The following is a 24,738-nucleotide window of genomic DNA, read 5'->3' as shown; positions in this document are numbered from 1 at the left end:
TGTGTGAATTCACTTTTTTTTTGGTACCAGGGATTGAACCAAAGATGCTTTACCACTGAGACATATACCCAAGATTCTTTTATTTTTATTTTCAGACAGGCTCTCACTAAGTTGCTTAGGCTGGACTTGAACTTGCAATTATCTTACCTTAGCCTCCCAAGTCACTGGGATTGCAATGCCTGAACTTATTTTTATAGATTACATACAATTCAAAGAACAAAAATTAAGAAAAAAATGGAGTTGTATGTAGTGAGTATTCAATACAAAAATATCTATTTTGAGACATAAATAACATTAAGTGGACTACAAATCTATAAAGAGTAAAATTTGTGTATTGTAATTTGACATTAAGTTTTATTAGCTTATAATAGACTAAAATTGTTAAGATAGTTTCTGAAATTTCAATGGTAATCAAAATAAATTCTATAAAATATATACACAAGGAAAATATCAGAGAATCAAAGCATATCATAAAATATCAATAAAACACAAAGAAGTTAATGAGAGAGAAAGGAGGGACAACATCTAGAAGATATTCAGTGTATATGTAACATATACATAAAATAATCAACAGAGAAAACAAAATATCAACAATAAGTTCTTCCTTATCAGTAATTATTATAAATGTAAGTGGACTATAATTCCAAATCAAGACAGACATGATTGAAGTGGTTTAAAAAAGAAGGATCTAACTATACACTGCCTTGGAAAGAATCACTTGAAAATCTAAGAATACAAATTGGCTGAAAAAGAAAGGAAAGAAAGTAATTATTTCAGCAAATAATAACCAAAGTAAGAGAAGGGTAGTTATAACAGAAATGGTTCAAAACTGTTACAAGAGAAAAAGAAGGGTATTACATTCACATTAAAGTGCAAATTCACCAAATATCAGAATACCTAAAAGTATTAGGAATATCTGAAAAATATTGAAAGGAGAACTTCACAGCAACACAATAAGAATAGGAAACTTCAGTACTTGACTTTTGATAAGGGACAGAACAACCAGGCAGTTGATACTTAAATATATAAATTGAACAATAAGATATACCAGTTGGTATACCAGTATACAGAATACTCTACCCAGCCAACTAAGATACATAATATTCTCAAGTATATTTAGAACATTCTCCTGAATAGACCGCTAAAAAACAATTTTTTTAAATATAAAGTCATGCAGAGTATCTTTTCTAATTTCAACTGAAGCTAACTAGAAATCAAGGAGAGAAGGAAACCTTGATTACTGATAAACATGTAGGAATTTTAAAACCGGCTTTTAACAAATAAGTCAAAGAAGAACACTCAAAGGAAATTAGAATATACCTTAAGACAAAGGAAGATGAAAAGAAAAATTCAAGATACTTTTACAGTCTTTAGAAACAGCTTATAGCCAGAAGTGCATACACTAAAAAGAAAGGAGATCTAAAATAAACAATCCAACTTAATACCTCAAGAAACTCAGAAAAAAGGGAAGAGAAAGTAAAAGTTTAAAACAGACATAAACTAACCAAGGAATAAAAATGCAACAGGAGAAATTTCAAATAAACAAGATTTGCTTGAAATATTGATGAAAATACCACCAACAAAAGACCAGCAAACAGAATTTGATGGAATCTAGAAAAGGAGAATGCAATGTGATGAACTGGGATTTATTCCTAGAGCACATGGTCTCTATTTGTGGTCTACATGATTTTACAAGTTAGAAAGTCTAAAGAGTCCACAAGAAAGAAACTGTTTAGTAAACAAATTGAGCAAAAATTCAGGACATAAAAATATGATGTTTCTATATACTAATGATAATTCAAAAAGAAATTGATAATTCCAGTTATGAAAGAATCAAAAATAATAAAATACTTTTATTCATTGATACACTGTTATTACAAATAAAAGTGGGATTCATTGTGGTATATACATACATGTATGCAGCATAATTTGGCTGATTTTTTCAGTTCTTCCTCTTTTCTTCCCTTTCTTCTTCCCCCTTGATCCACTACTTCTTCTTTACTAATATCACTTCTATTTTCATGAGATTGTCCCCCTTCTTTTTTTATTAGAGCATTATAATTAGTGCTTGGGTTCATTGATTGTTATCAGGTACAAAAGAGGAGTTTTTATTTGATACAGACCTTCAGTTTTGCAAGATGAAATTCTGGAGATTTGACAACAATGTAAATATGTTTAACACTCCTGAACTGTACACTCAAAATGGTTAAAATTGCAAATTGTATGAGTTTTCACCACAGTAGCAAACACTTCAATGATTACAATATTTGAGTTTCAAAGGCTAAAAATATAATCTCGTAAAGACATGTGAGTAAATGTAGATTACATATACTTTTTTTTTATTGAAGTGGGCACGAACTATCTAAGCCTGATATTATTACTGAAAAGATGAGAACAAAATGCATACCAGAAGGATTCCAGCAGAAAACTTTGGATCACAAGCCATTCCATGGTACGTTGCTCCCACAAAATTAGGATGGTCCTTATAACTAAGTGAAAAAGGTTTTGCTCATGAATCCATGCATTTCAAAATATTTCTAATGACATTTGACAAACTGCATTCCTCACTAAAGCTATGCTTTCTTTAAAACATAAATATCATAATATACATGTTATGTTTTACACTGTCAATAATTTACTGAGGGTTTCCTCCCACATTCATATGAAGTTAAGTTCAAAAAGCTGTTTAACATCATCTGGTACACAGCACAAAACCTAGCAGTACCTAATCCTTCCATGACAATAAAGTTCACTGTTGTCAACACTGGGTGTGTTCTAAAATCTGAAATAAAGAATTGTGATTTTCACATAGTAAACAAACCCTAAAAGTATGAATAAAGTATTGGACTAGAGGAGGTGAGGAGGAGAGAGAACTAAGAGATGTACCCAGAAAAATGAACATAGCTTGTACAAAGTGTCTTCACACTTTAGTCCATTAATGCTACTTCTGTATCTCCAGATGTGACCTTAGATTTACAGGAGGCATCAGAAGATTCACAATTTATTCAGCATTTTAAAAACTTTACTCTTATTTTTACATTCATAATATTCAAATAAGACAAAAGTTTTCATAAAAACTCTTGGAAGACACAGATAAATAGGTACAGCTTAGGTCAGTATAGAATTACTTGTACCATAGGGAAAGTGGAGAGGGCCATTTCAGTTATTTACTGTTTAAATATTTGGTACTATCACCAGCATTATAAGCAACTATTATACTCTATGAACTAATTTACACTTTATGTTAAAATGATAGTTTGGACTACCTGTTAGAGGATCTTTACAGTCGTTGAGGTCTCATGTTTATCCTAATGCTTTCCAAGTTCCAGCTTCAATTCCCATAAATTACTGATCCAGTATGGGAACAACAACTTAATAAGATTTGTGTCTTACATGGTTATTAGATTTTCATGTTCTAATTTTGCCAACACAGTACTATCCCAAATTTTAAAATGTTTTAACATTATGCATAAAACTTTTTTGATAGTCAACTCATCAAAATATTGAAAAACCCTCTATCAATATGAATGAAGTACTTACATTAATAAGTATGCCATATTATTGGACCTTGAAGACAAATATGTTTGTTTCCATGACAAAAATCTTTGTAATACTTCATCAGCACTCCCATTAGTTGAAATCTTATTTTGATCTGACCAGATCTCTAAAGAAGATAGCATAACAGTCATTTTAAGCCGGGAAAACATCTGTAAAGAGAAGATACAGGTGTGCAATTTAGGTTAACCATAGAGAAATACACTAAATGTCCCGTGACAGAATGGATCCATTTTGATACACAGTGCAAATATATTCAATTTACTGTTTTGTGAGACAAATCCACTCCTGAGTGAAACTAAGTTGGCATGAGTACACTTAAAAAAAAGCAATGCTAATGCATTAATATGAATTTTTTCTTAGTTAAATGTGAAGGACAAGTACTTACCGTATTGATAAGACCAATGATATGGATCACTTTCTCAGCTGCCACATCTATGTCAGAGTCCATATATTCAAACTGAAAAACAGTTTTGTTTCTTAATTATTAATATAAAGTTAAAATAATGAAGTGCTCCGAAGAAGGAGCAAAAGTAGAATTAAGTTTTGTCAAAAGCTTACTGTGCATTAGACATAAGCCTAGAGACTTTAAAGAACAATTCAGAATATTAAATTAAGATAGCAGTGATAATCTTCTCATTGCAGATACACATATTAAGGATTGGTGTATTAAGGTTCCAAGAATGCATAGCCAATAAAGATTTTAAAAAAGGAATCAAATCTGAAACTCTGTAAACAACTAAATCTAATTTGCCATCATATACTGCCATCATTTGTCTTCATTCCGATTAAACAAATTGAATATATATCCTGGATAAACAATGTACTTTCTAAACACAAAGCCATAGTGAACAATTTCAAGAACATATCTTCTTTTAAGGTAACAAAAATCATAATGTTATCTCTGAAAATGTTATTTCTAATTGTGTACATACACACATTTCTAAATGTTTGATGGAAACATATTTAAAAATAGGCAGCTTAGAGTTCTCAGTGATTCTCAACAAGATTGAAGTCTCCTAACAAAAATAAAATGTAGTACACAGAGTACTGCTATGGTTTGGATTCAAGGTGCACCCCCCCCCCCAGCCCCGCAAAAGCTCCTGTGTTTCTACAGGCAATATTCAGAGGTACNGAAGAGTCAAAGGTAAAAATATATCTTCTAGTACCAGGAAAATACTAGGCACAAAGCACATGTTATGTGAAAACTATATTATTATGTTAATAAATATAAAGATAAAGATAAAGGAGAAAAATGTATATTATTATTACAACCTATTGATAAAATATTCAGCTCGGGGAGATGGAAACATTCTAAACTTGATTGTAACTAATATTACCACAAAATACATAAAAGAATATTTAACTGAATTAAAAATAGAAATTGACATGTGTCATGAGATATTTTTATATGATTCTCTTAATACTGATAGAGCAGATAAATTAACAGTAAAATTATGTAAGACTTGAAACATTCATGCAAACACTGGCTATTACATATTGGTATTACATGTAATATTGATAACATATAATTATTAATAATATATTAATATTATTAATATATATGGTATGTTTTTTATGTATTTATGTACAAACTTATGTTAACAATGAAAGGCTATAGATAACTGTCTTATATAAACTGACCTATAGTAAGACATAAAAAGTACTTTTTTTTTACTTGTTTATTTTTTTTAACTTTTTTTTATTTCTTACATACATGACAGTAGTGGAATGCATTACAATCATAATTATCCATTCACAACACCATTTTTCGTAACTCTGTATATAAAGTATGTTCACTCCAAATTATGCTATTATACATGAGCTCTATTATTATTATTATTTGCAATACGATTCCTAATATACCTTTATACCACAATTTATCATATCTCTGATTGAATATAAGGTATGTTGACACCAAATTCAGAGCATTCTTAGATAGTATTATCTTAATTCGATGACATTAAATTACAGTGGACTTCACAAAGCATTTTAGCAATGCTACTTTAATTGAAAGGAATAACACTGTTGTGATTATATGACACAATGCTCTTCAAACGCAAAGTAAGCACCCAATAAAGTACTTCAGAGTTATGCTTCATGATATGCTTTACAACTTACACTTTAAAATCAAGTGGAGAGAGCACTAGTGATCATGGCATTAAATATTAACAATGGGAACAAAGAGAATAATGGTGTTCTATATAATGTTCATATCCCTACAAATTTCCTGAAAGCTTGAAATTATTTCCAGATAAAAAGTTTAAAAAGGATGAAAGTAACATAATTTCACAAGAACAAACAATGGAGAGAATTCAGGAGGCTAAAAGAAATATCAGTTGGGCTGGGGATGTGGCTCAAGCGGTAGCGCGTTCGCCTGGCATGCGTGCGGCCCGGGTTCGATCCTCAGCACCACATACAGACAAAGATGTTGTGTCCGCCGATAACTAAAAAATAAATATTAAAATTCTCTCTCTCTCTCTCTCTCTCTCTCTCTCTCTCTCTCTCTCTCTCTTTAAAAAAAAAAGAAATATCAGTCATGCACACCTATTAGAAGGAATGAAAACTTTGGAAATTATGAGTAAGAGTAGAAACATGAAATTTCTTTAAACAACAATTAGAAACTTAATTAAAATAGAAGTTCTGAGAAAGAACCAATTATTAAACAAAGTAATATTTTAAGAAAGTTTTATTTTAAAAAAGTTTCTCCAATTTAGCATTTAATCAAATAGCTTATATGGAAAGAGATTTAGGAAAGAATTTCATAAAATATTGGAGTGCACCTAGAAGAATCCACAGCTAATTATAACTCAGTAGGCTATAGTATAGTAGAACCCTTCCATACAAAGTGCTACATTATTTCTATAATTCTATACTGATTTGAAGGACAACACATAAAACCTGGTCTCTTTATGTCAGTGTGAAGGCAATGTACAATGTTTCTTTATGCCCTAAAATATGTGCTGAAGCACATATTTTGAACAGAATAAAATATATCCCTATTGTAAAAAATCAAAAGTTTCTTATTCATATTCCCCTGAATTCCAATACAAAGCAAAATCTAATAAAATATATCAATAATACCTACCATTGCTTTATCTATTATGATTTGTACTTTCAGTGTTGTTTTCAATGTTATCTCTGAAGTTTTCTGTGAAATAGAGGACAAGAGTGAAATAAAACATTTTAAAAATTCTTACATGTAATTAGCATATGCTATAGACATGTATATATGTGTATTCTGTACATTCACAGAAACATATTAGATACAAAACACATTAGATACATGGATATAGATGTGTTATATGAAATTAAGAGTATGGATGATCATTTAAAAGGTAAGAATCCAAATAAAGATCTTAGAAACAAGTCAACAGCATTCCACTTTATATTCTTGCCAATTAGAATCTTCAAAAAAAATCACTGAAATGAGATGGCAATCTATGTTTTCTTCCTCTCAAAGCATTCCCATGTGCCTTGCAGAACACTCCCACATCACCATCTTCAAAATAAATTTCCATCAGCACTTGTCTAAACGTGATCTGTATTTTCTTGTTCTTTGTACTTTGACTTTATTAACTTTATTAAGGTTTTCAATCAATAAAATACATCCATTTATGGATACAGTTATGATATATAACTAATGTTATCCACTCACATAACCATTGCCATAATTAAGAGAAAGAATCTTTCCATCATGTTCTTCCATGTAAATAGCTTTCTCACACCACAGGTTAGAATAATCTATTCCAGAATTTATGTAAGTGGCCTCATTTGGTATGTAATCTTTTTAATCAGGCTTGTGACAGTCAGCATTCCTTTCATCCTTGGCATTATTAGTAGTTCAACAGATTTGTTGTCATTTTAAAGGTATATCACAATTCATTTAGACACAAGACTGATGATGGTTACTTGGATTACTTATACAGTAATTGTGGGTATGTAAAGTTGTATGAAAGAGACAAGTGACTTTCCAAAGTAAGTTGATCATTATGCTTTCTCACTAAGAATTTATATAGTCCCAATTGTTCTACATCCTTCTCTAGGTTTGGTACTTTATCTTCCTCATTTTATCCAATCCTGCTGTTCTGTATTAATATCTCTTTGAGGTTTGATGTGAATTTCTCAGGTGCTTGATAGTGTTGAATATCTCTTTTCACACATTTGCAGTTCATTAACTTGGTTTCTACTGAATTTCCTACTAAAAATTTCATTTAGCTTTGGCCATTAAGTCTACAGTGAATTCAATTTTTGTATAAAGTTCAGAACTCAATGTCATTCTGTATGGACATCCAATACTCTCTTCTCACCATTTCTTAAGAATTGATTAGCCTTTGAAAATCCTTAGCAACATTGTGAAAAATCCATTAACCAATGATCTTTGGTTCTATTTCATTTATTAAGTTTCCAATAACTTTTGTGAATCTGCTAAATTTTATTTTTAATAATTCCTGATTGTGATTTGGTGGATCAATACTTTCTCACATCTCTCAAAGGATACTAATAGTAATTTTTTGTCCTCATCCTCTATACTCTTTGTTACTTCAAAATTTAACTATATTTTTGTCATGTTTCTGTCTTCCATATTACACTGTTATCATTCTGTGACTGGAGTCTCTTCCATATTAAGAATCTAACAGTAATAGCTTATTCTAACTTCTGTGATTTTGTAGTGTTTTTTGGGATGGAGTCCTCACAGAGAGTAATTTATTTTTTATTTTGTCTTTGATTTAGAAAAACAGCTCTGCTGTCAATATGGCTAGGTATTTTCTTTACTTACTTAGAATCATTTTCCAATATAACTCCTTAGAAGAATATCAAAGCCTGGTTCCCATTACCCCATGTGCCACACATTTAATTTAACCATGGTAGGTTCAGTGTTTTTTTTTCCTCTTAATTGTGAGAGACAGCAGAACATCTGTGTCTGGCATCATGACCTCAAACACTCCCAAAAGTTTGCTTTCCATCTGTCTATAAAATGCAGTTGCTTAGGAGAAGATGGCTTTTCTAAATTTTCGCCCAAATTCCCTCTGAACATACCTTCATATCCACTAACTAATGAATTTAAATAGACAATCCCAGAAATTTGTTGTATGTTTCTGCAATATAAATAACTGTCCTCTAGTTTAGAATTTGCTAGCTTGTCTTCATTTCTAGGATAAGATCAGTTTGGGAGAGGCTAAATCAGCTGTTCTCTCTCTTCTATTCAAGTTCTACGGCTGTTACTCTTCTCCTACACTGCTTGTCTCTGCATGTTGATACCTTTTTATTGGGATTTAAGGCAGGAGAAGGGATAAACAGATGTGTTCAGGTTTTAAAGCTCTTTATCATATTTCGTTTGACTGCTGGTTCTGTTTTCAACTGTATTTATAAGAAAGAAATTTACACTCCATGTTTATTGATGTCCTTTCACATATGTAAGAACATGTCTAAATAGATTTTATGTTATTTTCCATTCTTTTAAAAAAATCTTATCTTGTAGATATTCACTTATTTGTGCCTATAAAGCAGTTTTGCACATATAAATTATATATATATATATATATATTTAAATCTTAAATCTATCAATTGATAATTAAAAGCAATGATTGAGATTCCCCATGAAAGATATGAAATTCACAAATATGTACCAATACCCAGTTATCTCTACTCCTATAATGACATCTATGCAGGGACTTAATAGTTTCTGAAATTTGGAACTATTTGTTTCTGTTTTAATTCATTGCTGCATTTTGTCTTTGAAACTTTTCATAAGTTTTCATAACTGCTTAACCAAACTTTTCATAACTGCTTGATTATGTGCTCCACTACATCAAAAAATGTGGTAAGAAAATAGTAATAGTTATAGTATTAACATTCATTGTTTGCTTTTATTCTCCACATACTATGCTAAATAATTTCCACAGTTAAACTTGTTTAAACATTGTAAGAATTGCATATTACTAGTTAATATTATTAATTCTTGTTATTATATTTTTAATAAATGATAAAATATAAACACTTTTTACATAATTATGTGATTTTTCCACATTCTTGTGATGTCAGATTTGCAATTCAAACTCAGGCAGATGGAGGTGAAAGTTATCTGTGACTCTTCCAGTCCCTCTCTATTACTGGTTCACTGGAGGAGGATGGTTGCAAACAGTTTCTAAATTGTCTTTCCTAACACACCAATTCTCATGTTTTTCTCTTGCTGAAGAAGTGTATTCATAGAATCCTTCAAAGTTTTTCAATTTACTTTCTGTGTAAGGCTCAGTTTCAGTGATGAATATTTCCTTCAACTGTGTACAATTTTGTGTCACATCACAAAGAGTGTTTCCAAAGGGCCAACGTGAAGTTGGGCGTCATTTTTCAGTTTCACTAAAAATTATGCTAATTCTAATGTCTGTGGGTTTCTCAAAGGTCAATTTTCTTGACCTGTCCTTTTATTAATACCTTTGCCAAAATAAATAAAAGCAAAGTAAGGAAACAGAGAGATGGACTATGTCATATATTAAATTCAAGCTTCATTTATTGTTATTTTGTTTGAATTTCCTTTAATGTGAAGCAGTGTTGATGACAATGTGTGGAAAGAAAATAATTTATTTTCCACTGATAACCACATGTAAGTTATAAAATCATTCTAAAGAGAGAAGTTAGGATGTACATCAAAAATATTTTTTAAATATGTTATTGTTATAATATTGTTAAATGTAATTATCTATAAGAAGTTTGATTGTTCAAAAACTTTGTACATTTTAAAAGTCAATTATTGATTAAACAGAAAAATAAGACTTCAAAATAATACAGTGTTGGGCTGGGATTGTGGCTCAGCAGTAGAGCGCTCGCCTAGCATGGCAAGGACCCAGGTTCGATCCTCAGCACCACATAAAAATAAAGGCATTGTGTTGTGTCCATCCACACCTAAAAAATAAATTTAAAAAAGTTTTAAAAGTATTAAAAATAAATAATACAGTGTTATACAATGAATAAATTTAAATTTCAACATATATAATTACGTCAGAAAAAGAAAAACAATTTACATCAAAATGATAACAGGGCATGAAGCAACATAATTTAGCTCTAAAAATGATGCTTTGGTATATTTCCATTTAATTTTTTCTTTAGTATATTGATAGATAAGTTAAGCCACATTAATTTTTAAAATAATAAATGGAACAATTCAATAAAGTAAAGTATTATCATCTAGCAAGATGAAAATTTCAAAGAAATTTAGAATATTGTATTATTTTAAAAGTCTATACACTCAAAAATCTACATTCATAATTGAGAAAATGAAAACAATCAGAACAAATGTGCCCAAATTCTAACAGTGCTCTCTTTTGATATTGAGGTTTGAGACAATTGTTAGTAATTATCTTGTCTCCATCCTACTTTCAAACTTTTTATCAAAATAACACACTTTTTTAAACAAAGACTTTGAATTGACAAAGATAATGGTTCCATAGTAATAACATATACCTTTTGAAATCATTATACTATTAGTGTACATATGCAGTAAAAAGAAACCTTATATGTTTGTGCATAAAAATCATGCCATTGGGGTTTTTATCTGTTGTATTTTCTAAGAACTATCTGAATAAACAAAAACATTTTATGAAAAAGACCCCAAAATAAAAGTTTTTAATATTGTAATTATCATTTTAAGTTTGTTTTCCAAATGTATCAAATCTCAAAATTTCAAAGTGAACAACTTTAACAAACATAACATATACGAAGATAATAATAACAAGGGTTACTCACGTCTGTTTTCACAAGAATCCTGTAAGGCTGACCTATATAGTGGGGCTTAGAGTAACCTTCTGTTAAGAGGGGATATTCAACTTGATCATTATTTATTTGGTAAATCATATGTTCAAACACAGCTGAAGATTCCAAAGGTTCAATTCCATAACTGACATTCTCTAACAGCAAGAATCCCCTAAATTTTCAAATACAGTAAAAGAAATGAAAGTTTAATTAGTTCAAATTTCCCATTGAAAAATATACATTGATATCTTAAGAAACATTTTTTTTACCATACAACTTATTTTTATTTTTTTAGTCATACATGACAGCAGATACATACATGGAATGTACATACAATCATATTGTCTATTCTATTCTGCTGACCTTCCTATCCCTTCTACTCCTCCCCTCCTCTCCCATCCTTTCTCTCTATCCAATCTAATGTGACACACTTTTTTTCTTTTTCTCATTACAACATCATATATGTATTCTGTATAACAATGAGGTTCTCCTTCCATCTTCCGTGCAACTCCCCTTCTCCCTCTTTTCCCCTCCCACCTCTCTTCCCTATTTAGTGGTAGTCTTCTTCTCATGCTCTTCCTCCCTATCCCATTTTGAGTCACCCCCCTTATATCAGAGAAGACATTCGGCATTTGTTTTTTAGGGATTGGCTAACTTCACTTAGCATAATCTGCTCTAATGCCATCCATTTGCCTGCAAATGCCATAATCTTGTTATTTTATAGTGCTGAGTAATATTCCATTGTGTATAAATGCCACATTTTTTTAATCCATTCATCTATTGAAGGGCATCTAGGTTGGTTCCATATTCTAGCTATTGTGAATTGTGCTACTATAAACATTGATGTGGTTGTGTCCCTGTAGTATGCTCTTTTTAGGTCTTTTGGGTATAGTCCGAGAAGGGGAATAGCTGGGTCAAGTGGTGGTTCCATTCCCAGCTTTCCAAGGAATCTCCATACTGCTTTCCAAATTGGCTGCACCAATTTGCAGTCCCACCAGCAATGTATGAGTGTACTTTTTCCCCCACATCCTCGCCAGCACTTATTGTTGTTTGACTTCATAATGGCTGCCATTCTTATTGGAGTGAGATGGTATCTTAGAGTGGTTTTAATTTGCATTTCTCTGTAATCTTATATCAAGAATAGCTCCCACTTGAATTAAGTTTCAAAACCAGTTTTATACAGATCTTCCCTCTGTTGTAGCATTTAAAGTGAATTGTGGTTCTAATATGGCAGAGAAACATAAAAATTTTTCATGCTAGTAAGGGGCTTTTTCTTAGGATGTCAAAACAAAGAAGACAAATATGAGAAAGGATAGGCACAAGAGGAGGAAACAAAGTATATGAAAAGAAACACAATCAAAAACTATATTCCTTTGTCTCACTCTATTCTAAAAATCAAGAGTTGACAAAAGACCTCAATCAATGTCAACTGTCAGATTATGCCATTACCTGAGTCCTGAGCAGACGTCTAGTGTCACAGCAGATTGTGGAATATCTTCAACATTTCCTTGATAAAAGCAATCACCCTAAGAAAGAAGATATATTCATAATTGATTTCTAAATGAAGTCCTCAGTTTTATTCTTACTCCCTAGATATCATCAAGCACTCAGATTTAGCTATCATCATAATACCAGTCATCTGATATTCTGTGTCCTTACTCTTGGTGTGCAAATTGATCCTTTAAACTGTCTTCTGCCTATAAACCATCAGGATCATCAACCTACTTCAAACATTTCTTGCTATAATTCTAATTATTTTGTGAACAACTTTCTTATCCTTTATAACTTATAATTAACAGAATACAGCTAATATCAACTGCAAACATTCAATTAATTTTTCTGGGCTACCTAAAAGCATAGTAAATGACATTCCCTCACTTTGATTTCTTCTTAATATCTTGCTTGAGAAATCACTGATGATCATTACTTCAAGCTCTCCCTACCATTGACTTTCACAGTCTTATTCTTTTCCCAGCTCTCCCCTAACATTCCTTTAGTGAATTCCTTTTTCCCTTCCTTTAAATTCTAGTGATCTCTAAAATCAGTTTTTTTCCTATAGTAGTCAATACTGTGAAAATTTCAGGTCATCACATTGGTCTCTTATGAGTCTGTTTATATATTATTAGCTCCCAGGCATCACTGGCCACTTTTGTTTGTTTGTTTGTTTTAATTTACACAATACCCTTACCTCTACTCATGGAGAGTGGCAAGCTAGATCTATTCTCTGAGGTAGTCAATAGAGCGTAGGTGAGCTAATCCATTTTTATTTAGCACACAATGACAGCAAAGTGCTGGACCCACCCACATCACTAGAAATGACTGTCTGCACACAGGAATATAATACCCTACTTCATGTTAAGCAATAGTAGCAGACCCCTGTAACTCCCTTCACAAAGAGTAGAAGAGAAAGCAGATCCCAAATCACTTCCCAGAAATAGAAAGCATTACAAATTTACCAATTCCTGAACATGCTCCAAGAGAAAGGATAGGATCCCTGTAAGATATTTTCTAATAACCATACAGTAAAAGTTCAACCAGACAGGAGAATTCCTTACTAAGGGACATAAGAAGAGATAGAAAGAAGTACAATGACACCCATTCCTCTGATAACCAGAGGAATTGCTATTCATCCCACAGGTATTCATCACCCATGCTCCCATATCAATACCATTTGGCCTAGGAAAGTACCATATAAATTTATAGTTTAATCACTTCAGATGAATCAGGAGATTCAGCACAGGCAAGTCCTAAGAAAGCTACATTGCCCTTGGAATATCCGGCCACACTACACGTAAAATTAAACTAGAAGTCTGCCTTCTAAAAGAGAATGTTTAAATAAGATCAGGAGTACTCTTCAGTAAATGTTAAGGGTATAATCAAAATCACTCATTGTACCAATAATAAAGAAAATCACAATAAGAATCAGAAAAGGAAATCAACTGATGCCAACATTAAGATGTATAACACATGAGAACTACTATAAAAATGATTAGAAGGCAGTTATAATAAAATGGCACCAATGAGCAATTACAAATTCTCTTGAAATAAATGAAAAAGCAGGAGGACCTGGAATAATATATACCAAACTTTAAAATTAGTGGGTGCCAACCAAGATTGTTGTGTCTGGGAAAACTATCTTTTCAAACTGAAGACGAAAGGAAAACCTACTATGATTCATATAAATTATAACAATTCATAACCACTAAGCCAACACTACTAAACACTAGCAAACATACTCAGTGAAATATTTCACCCAGAAGAAAGGTAAAATAAAAATGAGAACAAGCAAAGGGATGAATTGCACTGGAAGAAGAGTCAATCAAAGAAGAATCAAATCTGTATTTAATATTAGAAATAAATCAAAATGGCAGGAAATAAGAATCATCACTGTAAAATAATACCGAATTTAAATGGTCTAGGTGCTCCAATCAAAAGGCGTAGATTGTTTTAATTCAATATAACAAGACCCAACCATAGTTGTTTAAAGAGAGTCCTCTTATAGGAAAAGATATCCACAGACTGAGAGGAAAGACCAAAAGTAAACAGAAATAGCTACTCTCATATCTGACAAAGTAGCCTTCAAATTAAAATTAAGTAAAAGAAACAAGGAAAGTAACTTCATAGTGGTTAAGAGAACCATCCAACAAAATATATGATTGTAAATATTTATGTCTCAAAACAATGGTGCACCTACATATATAAAACAAACACTAGTCAACAGAAAGATTCAAATAGATCCCAATAAAATAATATTGGTTGATTTCAATACACTTCTCTCAACATATAGGTCATCCAAACTGAAACTGAGTAAAGACCCTTCAGAACTAAAAAAAAAAAATGCTACTAATAAAATGAACCTAACAGACATCTATAAACTATTTTCAGCCGTTGTCAAGCAAACTCACTTTCTTTGTAAAGACACCACATTTTGAATACAAATCAAGTGTTAGAAAATACAAAATAATAATAATAATAATCTAATGTTATACCTCTAGGTCCTAAAAAGAAAAGAACAAACTATCCCAATATTAATAGAAGACAGGAAGTAATTTCACAGATGAAATTGAGATTAAAAAAAACGATAAAAATTATCAATACAACAAAGAAAAGCTAAACAGGATTGATAAACTTTAGCCAAATTAACAAAATCATAAGCAGAAGATCCAATTCAACAAATTAGGGATGAAAAATCTGTCACTACAGACATGTCTAAAATCAGAAGGTTCATTTGAAACTATTTGAAAATTAGTACTCCAAACAACTAGAAATGTAAAAATGAGAACATATTGACAAATTTCCAGATACATATGACTTACCTAAATTAAACCAAGAGACTATAGAAAATATACACAAAACAATATCAAGCAATGTGATTAAAGCAGCAATCAACAGAGAAAGTCATCCAACAGAGAAAATCCCAGGACCACAGAGATTCTCAACTGAGTTCTACCAGATCCTTAAAGAAGAAATAATGCCAATCTTCTTCAAATTATTCCATGAAATAAAAATTCCAAATTCATTCTATGAAACCAGTATCACCCTGATACCTAAACCAGACAAAGACACATCAAGGAAAGAAAACTATAGATTAATATTTCAAATGAAAATATACTCAAAAATCCTTAATAAAATATTAAGAAACCATATTCAAGAACAGAGTAAGAAGATAATATACCATGATCAAGAATCACATGATCATCTCAATAGATTCAGAAAAGTATTTCGTAAATTCCAGCACCTATTTTTGTCAAAATGCAGGAGAAACTAGACTTAGAAAGAACTCACATCAACATCATAAAGAGTATATACGAGAAACCCAACCCAGCATCATACTGAGTGGAAAAAAAGTGAAAGCATTTCCCCCCAAATCAGGAAGAAGCATGTCCATTCTCATCACTCCTATTTGATATAATTCTTTAATCTCTAGCCAGAAGAAACAGAAAAGAGAAAAAATTAAAGGGATACAAATAGAAAAGTAAGTCAAATTACCTCTGTTTGTTGATGACTGAATTCTATATGTAGAATACTAGAAAACTCCACCCGAAGACTTCTAGAGCTGATAAACAAATTTAGCAATGTAGCAGGATATGGAACCTACATACATAACAGCTTTCTTATACTCCAATCAGTTGAGAAATAAATCGGGGAAACTATCCCATTCACAATAGCCTTAAAAAATATTAGGGGTATATCTAACATGGAGATGAAAACCTCTACAATAAAAAACTGTAGAACACTCAAGAAAGAAATTGAAGATCTTAGAAGATCAATAGACCAACCATACTTTGAACAGGAAGAATTAATATTGTCAAAATGGCCATATTACCAAAAATATTAAACAGATCCAATGCAATTCCCATCACAATGACTGTGATATTCTTCATTGATGGAGAAACATAATGAAAAATTTATAAGGAAGAACAAAAATACCTAGAATAGCTAAAAGAATACTGAACAAGAAGACTGATGCAGGAGGCATCATAATACTTGATCTCCAATTATACTACTAATCTACAGTAACAAGAAAGCATGGTATTGCCATTAAAACAGACCTAAAGACCAGTAAATAGAATAAAAGTCACAGGGCAAATCCACATAGATACAGTAATCTGAGACTTAACAAAGGTGAGAAAAGTATATGCTGGAGAAAAGACAAGCTTTTAAACAAATGGTGCTGGGAAAACTGAATGTCTATATCTAAGAGAATGAAACTAGATCATTATCTCTCACCCTGGACAAAAGTAAATTCAAAGTGAACAAAGAACTAGGAATTAGACCAGAAAATTTTCAACTGTGAGAAGAAAATATAGGGTCAACACTCCAACATATTTGCACAAGCACTGACTTCTTTAAGAAGACCTCCTAAAGTTCAAGAAATCAAACCAAGAATTAATAAGTGAGAAAACATCAAATTGAAAAGCTTCTACACAACATAGAAAACAAGAGTGTGAAGAGAGAGCCTAGAGAATGGGAGAAAATCTCTGACAGCTACGCCTTTGACAGGGGATTAATATCTAGAATATATAAGGAACCCCAAAATTTAACAACAAAAAAATCCAATGAACAAATGGGAAAGTGAACTCAATAAACACTTCTCAAAAGAAGAAATACAAATTACAAATGAATATAAGAAAATATATTCGACATATCTGTCAATCAGGGAAATGTAAATGAAAACTGCACTGAGATTTCATCTCACACCAGTTAGAATGACAGTGATTAAAGATACAAATAATAAATTCTGATAAGGATTTGGGCAAAGATACACTTATATATCGTTAGGGAAGCAAATTAGTATAACCACTTGGAAACAGTATGGAGCTCCTCAAAAACTAGGAATGGACCCTCCATATGGCCCAGGTATTCCACTGCTTCTTAATTCCACTCCTTATCCACAAGAACTAAAATCAACATACAGAGTGATACAAACATATCAATGTTTATAGTAATACAATTCACAGTATCCAGTTATCAAATCATTCCAGGTGCCTATCAACATACAAATGGGTAAAGAATATGTGATTGTCATGGTTTAGATGTGGTGTCCCCCCAAAGCTCACATGTATGGCAATGGAAGAAGGTTCAAAAAAGAAATGAACTATATCCCCAGCCCACAAGTTTGCATTTCTTATAGCTCCATGACTCAGGATTCAAGCAGAGGAAATACTGCAGGTTTGGTTATACATGGCCATGACCATTTTGGGACACCAGTGAGGGCCTGGGAGTCCAGAGCCAAGGGGGCCTGCAGGTTTGCTGCTGCCACTGCCACCATCTCCACCAGGGCAGACCCTGGGGAATCTGAGGTTCAAATCCATCAAATTGCACCTGGGTCTGTGTGGGCCAGTCTAGGCCTAGAAAGCCTGTGGAAAGCCAGAGACTGGAGGCAGTTCCCTAAGTGTGGGGGGAAGCACAGGTTGGAGAAACTGGGGAGAAAAACGGGTTCTCTCCAACTTAGTGGAGACATTTAGTGAATCCTGAAGTGGGCAGGGATGACATAAGGGGGCATCTACAGTGGGTAGGAAGACTAGAAGAGGTCTGGCACCCACCAGACTGAAGCTACCATAAAACTTCAGATTCCCCACCTATTGGCAGCTGAGAAAATTTTTGAAAGCCAACAAAAGCAATTGTTCAATTTTCCATTGAGAATTTCTCTCTATTCTCTCTTTTTTTCTCTCTCTCCCCACCCCTGTTCTCACATCTCTACTGTCTTTGAATACAAATATTTTTTATGCATCAATTTGTTGATGAATGAGATGTTTGAATTGAATATTATACTTTGTTGTGTATCCTTATATTTTTACCTTTGTTTCTAAATCTGTATACACTTGTTCTCTCACTTATCTGTCTCCCTGGATTCTCTCTCACTTTTCTCATGCTAACAGCTAACCTCTATTAATTCCTCCTATGCTCTTACTATAAATTTTTACCTCTATCTTCTCTTCTTCTCCTTCATAAATGTCATATCCATTGCAACTTCTGTTCCCTCTTTGTCCATCATTTGAAACAGTAAACCCTTTTAGCAAACTTACTGTTATATTGAGGACAATAATTGAACACATCATTTCTGTTTATTGTGACAAAACTGTAAACACCTTAATAGGAGAATTGGTTGAAGGTTGTATATTGTTTGCAGTCGGTGCTGTTATATTGGTCTCCTCCCTAATGGTGAGGTGTTAGAAGCCTCGGGGACACTATTAGACTACAGGGTAGAAACTGTGCTGCCTCTGATCCATACTTCTAGATGGGAAGACATATAAAGAAAATGAAAAAAAAAAAACCAAGGGAATAAAGCACCTCTAACAAACCAAGATGTCCCAACAATAGAATCCATAGATAATGCAGTAGAAGAAATGTCAGAGAAGGACTTTAGAAGGTACATAGTTAGACTGATGGTATCATAGAGAAAATATAGAAAGTGAAAGATCACTTCAATAGTCAGGCATAGATCATAAAAAGAAATCAAACAGAAATCCACAAAATGAAGGAGAAAATAAACAAATTAAAAATTCAATGGAACTTATCATCAACAGACTAGACCACTTGAAGACAGAACCTCAAGCAATAAAGACAAAATGTATACTCTTGAAAATAAAGTTGATCATACAGAGAAGATGGTAAGAAACCATGAATAGAACTTCCAAGAAATATGGGATAACATGAAAAGACCAAATTTAAGATTTATCAGAATACATGAAGGCATAAAGATACAAACCAAGGGAATAAATAATCTTTTCCAATGACATAATAGCATAAAATTTCCCAAATCTAAAGAATGAAATGGAAAATCAACTACAAGAGGCATATAGGACCTCAAATATAAAAAAAAAAAATTACAGCAGACCCACACCAAGATGCATTATAGTAAGAATGACTAACATACAGAATAAGGATAGAATCTTAAAGGCTGTGAGAGAAAAAATCAAATTACATATAGGATAAAAGCAATTCAGATTTTAGCTGGTTTCTCAACCCAGACCCTCAATGCCAAGAGCTCCAGGAATGAATGCCAACCAAGAATTTTGTATCCAGAAAAACTAAGATATAGATTTGAAGGTGAAATGAAAATCTTCCTTGATTAAAAAAAGTTAAAATAATTCACAACTAGAAAGCCTGCAATACAGAATAATCTCAGCAAACTATTCCATGAGGAGAAAATGAAAAAAAAATGAAAAACAGCAAAGGGAAGAACTTCACTAAAGAAAAAGTCAAACAAGGGAGAAACTAAGTTAAAAACCAGAAATAAACCAAAATGAATGGTAATTTATATAAATTGTAGCTCAATAATAATACTGAACATTAACAGCCTAAACTCATTAATCAAAAGAAATAAACTGGCAGATTGACAATATTCTATCTTTAAAAGACTCACCTCCTAGGCAATGACATCCACGGACTGAAGGTAAAAGGTTGGGAAAAAACATACCACTTGCGTGCGCTGTGTAAACAAGCAGGGGTTTCCATCCTCAAATTAGACAAAGTGGACTTCAAGCCAAAGTTAGTCAGAAGGGATAAAGGAAATTTCATACTGCTTAAGGTAATCATACATCTTCAAGACATAACAACTATAAATATATATGCCCCAAACAATGGACCGTTCAAGTATATCAAACAAACTCTTCTTAATTTCAAAAACCAATTAGACCACAACACAATAATATGGGTGACTTTAACACACCTCTCTCACCACTGGCTAGATCTTCCAAACAAAAACTAAACAAAGAAACTGTAGAACTAAATGATAAAATCAATAATTTAGACTTAACAGACATATATAAAGTATTTCATTCATCATTGAGTGGATACCCTCTCTTCTCAACAGCAATGAATCCTTCTGTAAAATATACCATGTGTTATGCTACAAAGCAACATTTAGTAAATACAAAAAAAAATAGAAATACTATTCTGCATGCTGTTAGATCATAATGGAATGAAACTAGAAATCAACAATAAAATTAAAAAGAAGCTACTCCAAAACCTGAAGACTACATAACATGCTATTGAATGATGAATGGATAGCAGAAGAAATCAGGGAGGAAATAAAAAAATAAATGAGAACAATGACACAACATATCAAAATCTCTGGGACACTATGAAAGCAGTACTAAGAAGAAAGTTCATTGCATTTGAGTTCATTCATTAAAATAATAAAAAGTCAACAAATAAATGACCTAACATTACATCTCAAAGATCTTGAAAAAGAAGAACAAATCAATACCAAAAGCAATAGAAGACAGGAAATAATTAAAATTAGAGCTGACATCAATGAAATTGAACAAAAGAAACAAGTGAAGATCAAAAATTGACAAAATAAAAAGTTGATTCTGAAAAATCAAATAAAATTGATAAACCCTTAGCTACACTAATGAAGACAGAAAACTCAAACTACTAAAATTGATGATGAAAAAGGAAATATCACAATGTACACTACTAAAATACAGAAGATAATTAGAAATTATTTTGAAATTTATACTCAAATAAGATACAAAATATCAAAGGCATCAACAAATTTCTAGAAACATGATATACCCAAAATGAGTCAGGAGGACATACACAATTTAAACAGCTCAATTTCAAGCAATGAAACTGAAGATGCCATCAAAAGCCCACCAACCAAGAAAACCATAAGACCAGATGAATTCTCAGCCAAATTCTACAAGATCTTCAAAGAAGAATTAACACCAATACTCCTCAAATTATTCCATGAAATACAAAACGAGGGAACCCTTCCAAACTCATTCTATGTGGCTAGTATCACCCTGATACCAAAATGAGACAAAGACCATAAATGAAAGAAAACTTCAGACCTATATCCCTGATGTACATAAATGCAAAATTTATCAATAAAATATCAGCAAATCACATACAATAAGAAGATAGTGCACCAAAATCAAATATGGTTCATCCCAGGGATGCAAGGTTGGCTCAACATGGGGAAATCAATAAGTGTAATTCATCACATCAATAGACAAGAAACATATCATCATCTTAATAAATGCAGAAAAAGCATTTGACAAAATACAGCACACCTTCATGATCAAAACATTAGAAAACCTAGGAATAGTAGGTTTTACCATACCTCAACATTGTAAAAGCAAATCTATGCTAAACCCCAGGCCAACTATTTGCCAATAACATGATTCTATAGTGAGAAGATAAAAAAAAGTAGCAGGATATAAAATCAATACACATAAATCAAATGCATTTCTATACATCAGTGATAAATCCACTGCAAGAGAATTTGGGAGAACTACCTTATTTACAATAGCCTAAAAATAATAAAATACTTGAGAATCAATCTAATGAAAGAAGTATAAGAACTCGGCAATGAAAACTACAGAATACTAAAGAAAGAAACTGAGGAAGACCTTAGAAGGTGGAAAGATCTACAATGCTCTTGGATAGGCCAAATTAACATTGTCAAAATGGCCATACTACCGAAAGTATTATATAGATTTAATGCAATTCCTATTAAAATTCCAATGACGTTTTTCATAGAACTAGAAAAAAAAATCATAAAATTCATTTGGAAAATAAGAGGCCAGGAATAGCCAAAGCAATCCTTATCAAGAAGAATGAAACAGAAGGCATCACAGTACCAGACCTTAAACTATACTACAGAGCAATAGTAACAAAAATTGGCATGGTTTTGGCACCAAAACAAATACGTTAACCAATGGTACAGAACAGAAGACACAGAGACAAACCCATATAAATACAGTTATCTCATACTAGACAAAGGTGAGAAAAACATACATTGGAGAAAAGATAGCCTCTTCAACAAATGGTGCTGGGAAAACTAAATATCCATATGTTAAAAAAATGAAATTAAACCTTATCTCTCACCCTGCACAAAAGTCAACTTAAAGTGGATCAAAGACTTAAGCACTAGAATAGAGACCCTGCACCTAACAGAAGAAAAAGTAGGCCCAAATTTCCACCATGTTGTCTCAGGAACTGACTTCCTTAACAAGACTCCTAAAGCACAAGAAGTGAAATCAAGAATCTATAAATGGGAGGGATTCAAACTAAAAAGCTTCTTCTCAGCAAAGGAAACAATAAATAACATGAAGAGAGAGCCTACAGAATGGGAGAAAACCTTTACCACATGCACTCAGACAGAGCACTAATCTCCAGGATGTAGAAAGAACTCAAAAAAACTTAACACTAAAAAAACAAAATAACAATCTATAAATGCAGTAAGAAGCTGACACTTCACAGAAGAAATACTGTCAATCAACAAACATATGAAAATATGTTCATTATCTCTAGCAGTTAAGAGAAATGTAAATAAAAACTACTCTAATATTTCATCTCACCAGTCAGAATGTCAATCATCAAGAATACAAGCAATAATAAAGGTTGGTGAGGATGTGGGGAAAAGGCACACTCATATATTGCTGTGGGAATGCAAATTGGTGCAACTGCTATGGAAAACTGTATGGAGATTCCTCAGAAAACTTGGAATGGAATCACCATTTGACCCAGTTATCCCACTTCTCAGCTTATACCTAAAGAACTTAAAAATCAGAGTACTACAGTGATGCAGCCCCATCAGTGTTTATGGAAGCTCAATTAATAATAGCCAAACTATGAATCCAAACCACATGCTGTTTGACAGAAGAATGGACAAAGAAAATGTGGTACATATACACAGTGGAATATTACTCAGCCATAAAAAATAAAATCATGGCATTTGTAGGTAAATGTGTGGAGTTGGAGAATACTATGCTAAGGGAAATAAGCCAAACTCAAAAATACAAAGGCTGAATGTCTATTTTGAAAAGTGAATGCAGATCCATAATGGGGTGGGGGGTAGAGAAAGATGAAGGAACTTTGAATTGTGCAGAGGAGAATGAGAAGAGGGGAGGGGCTGTGGGGATAGGAAGAATGCTGGAATGAGAGGGACATCATTAGCCTATATACAGGTATGATTACACTCTGGGTGTGACTCTGCACCATGTACAGCCAGAGGAAGGAGAAGTTGTGCTCCATTTGTGTACAATGTGTCAAAATGCAGCCTACTGTCATGTATAACTAATTAGAGCAAATTAAAAAATAAAAGAAAAAGGATTCTGATATACTATTTGATGGTGGAAACATTAAACACAATTTCACGTGATGGTTAATGATAACAGGATCAATTCTACTCTAATATTTCATCTCACCAGTCAGAATGTCAATCATCAAGAATACAAGCAATAAAAGTAAAGAGGGTTGGGAAACTAAATTGAAGTAGCATTTCAATAGTTCACTCAAAAGTTCATGATAGAATGATATTATAAGTAATTATATATGTATTTTATAATACTAAGAGCAAACACTAAGGAAATTAATCATAATTAACAAGTTAGTTTTAAAACATTACCAAAAAATTAGGATGAAAACCTAAAAATATTCATATATCTCAGACGACAACATAAAGAGAGAAACAAAGGAAGAAATAAAAGAATAAAACACAGACAAATAAGAATATTTTGAGTTAATATCCTAATATACCAATAATTACTTAAGGGATAGTCTAAACACACATATACCCAAACAGTGAATGCCAGAATAATTTTTAAAAGAAATAGTTCACAACATAAGAACATGGATGGACTGACTATAAGAAGATGAAACTATATCATGCAAACATTCATAAAAATAAATTTCTTTATTACTATCAAAATAAGTAGATATAATAGTGAAAATAAAATCCACTAGAGAGAGAGAGACATTAGATAAGATAAAAGCACTGGCTGTTGTAATGCCCGCCTGCAATCCCAGCAACTCTAGAGCCTGAGGCAGGAGAATCACAAGTTCAAGGCTAGCCTCAGCATCTTGGCAAGACTGTGTCTCAAAATAAAACATAAAATGGGCTGGTGATGCAGCACAGTGCTAGAGCACCTCTGGGTTCAATCCCCAGTACTGGGGGGGGGGGGGGGAGTTCCAGTC

The 24,738-nt window shown here is 32.3% G+C and overlaps 1 protein-coding gene across 17 annotated transcripts in view; it reads right to left on the bottom strand.

The window, feature by feature from the left end:
• Positions 1-24,738, bottom strand: part of LOC107155401 (A disintegrin and metallopeptidase domain 3-like) — an 86,603-nt gene that overhangs the window by 29,041 nt on the left and 32,824 nt on the right. For all 17 annotated transcript variants that reach the window (XR_007343696.1, XR_007343699.1, XR_007343697.1 and 14 more), the window contains 6 exons: positions 12,754-12,830; positions 11,299-11,476; positions 6,644-6,706; positions 3,944-4,015; positions 3,541-3,707; positions 2,408-2,489 (listed from right to left, as the gene is read on the bottom strand). Coding sequence is in view for 6 of the 17 variants with exons in the window: in XM_048792726.1 (XP_048648683.1) it covers positions 2,408-2,489; positions 3,541-3,707; positions 3,944-4,015; positions 6,644-6,706; positions 11,299-11,476; positions 12,754-12,830 (639 nt within the window). In the remaining 11 variants the exon portion in view is untranslated. The remainder of the gene's footprint in view (positions 1-2,407; positions 2,490-3,540; positions 3,708-3,943; positions 4,016-6,643; positions 6,707-11,298; positions 11,477-12,753; positions 12,831-24,738) is intronic.

This window comes from Marmota marmota, unplaced genomic scaffold, assembly GCF_001458135.2.
Source record: "Marmota marmota marmota unplaced genomic scaffold, marMar, whole genome shotgun sequence".
Lineage (NCBI taxonomy): Eukaryota > Metazoa > Chordata > Mammalia > Rodentia > Sciuridae > Marmota > Marmota marmota.
This window is presented reverse-complemented; position numbering and strand designations above follow the sequence as displayed.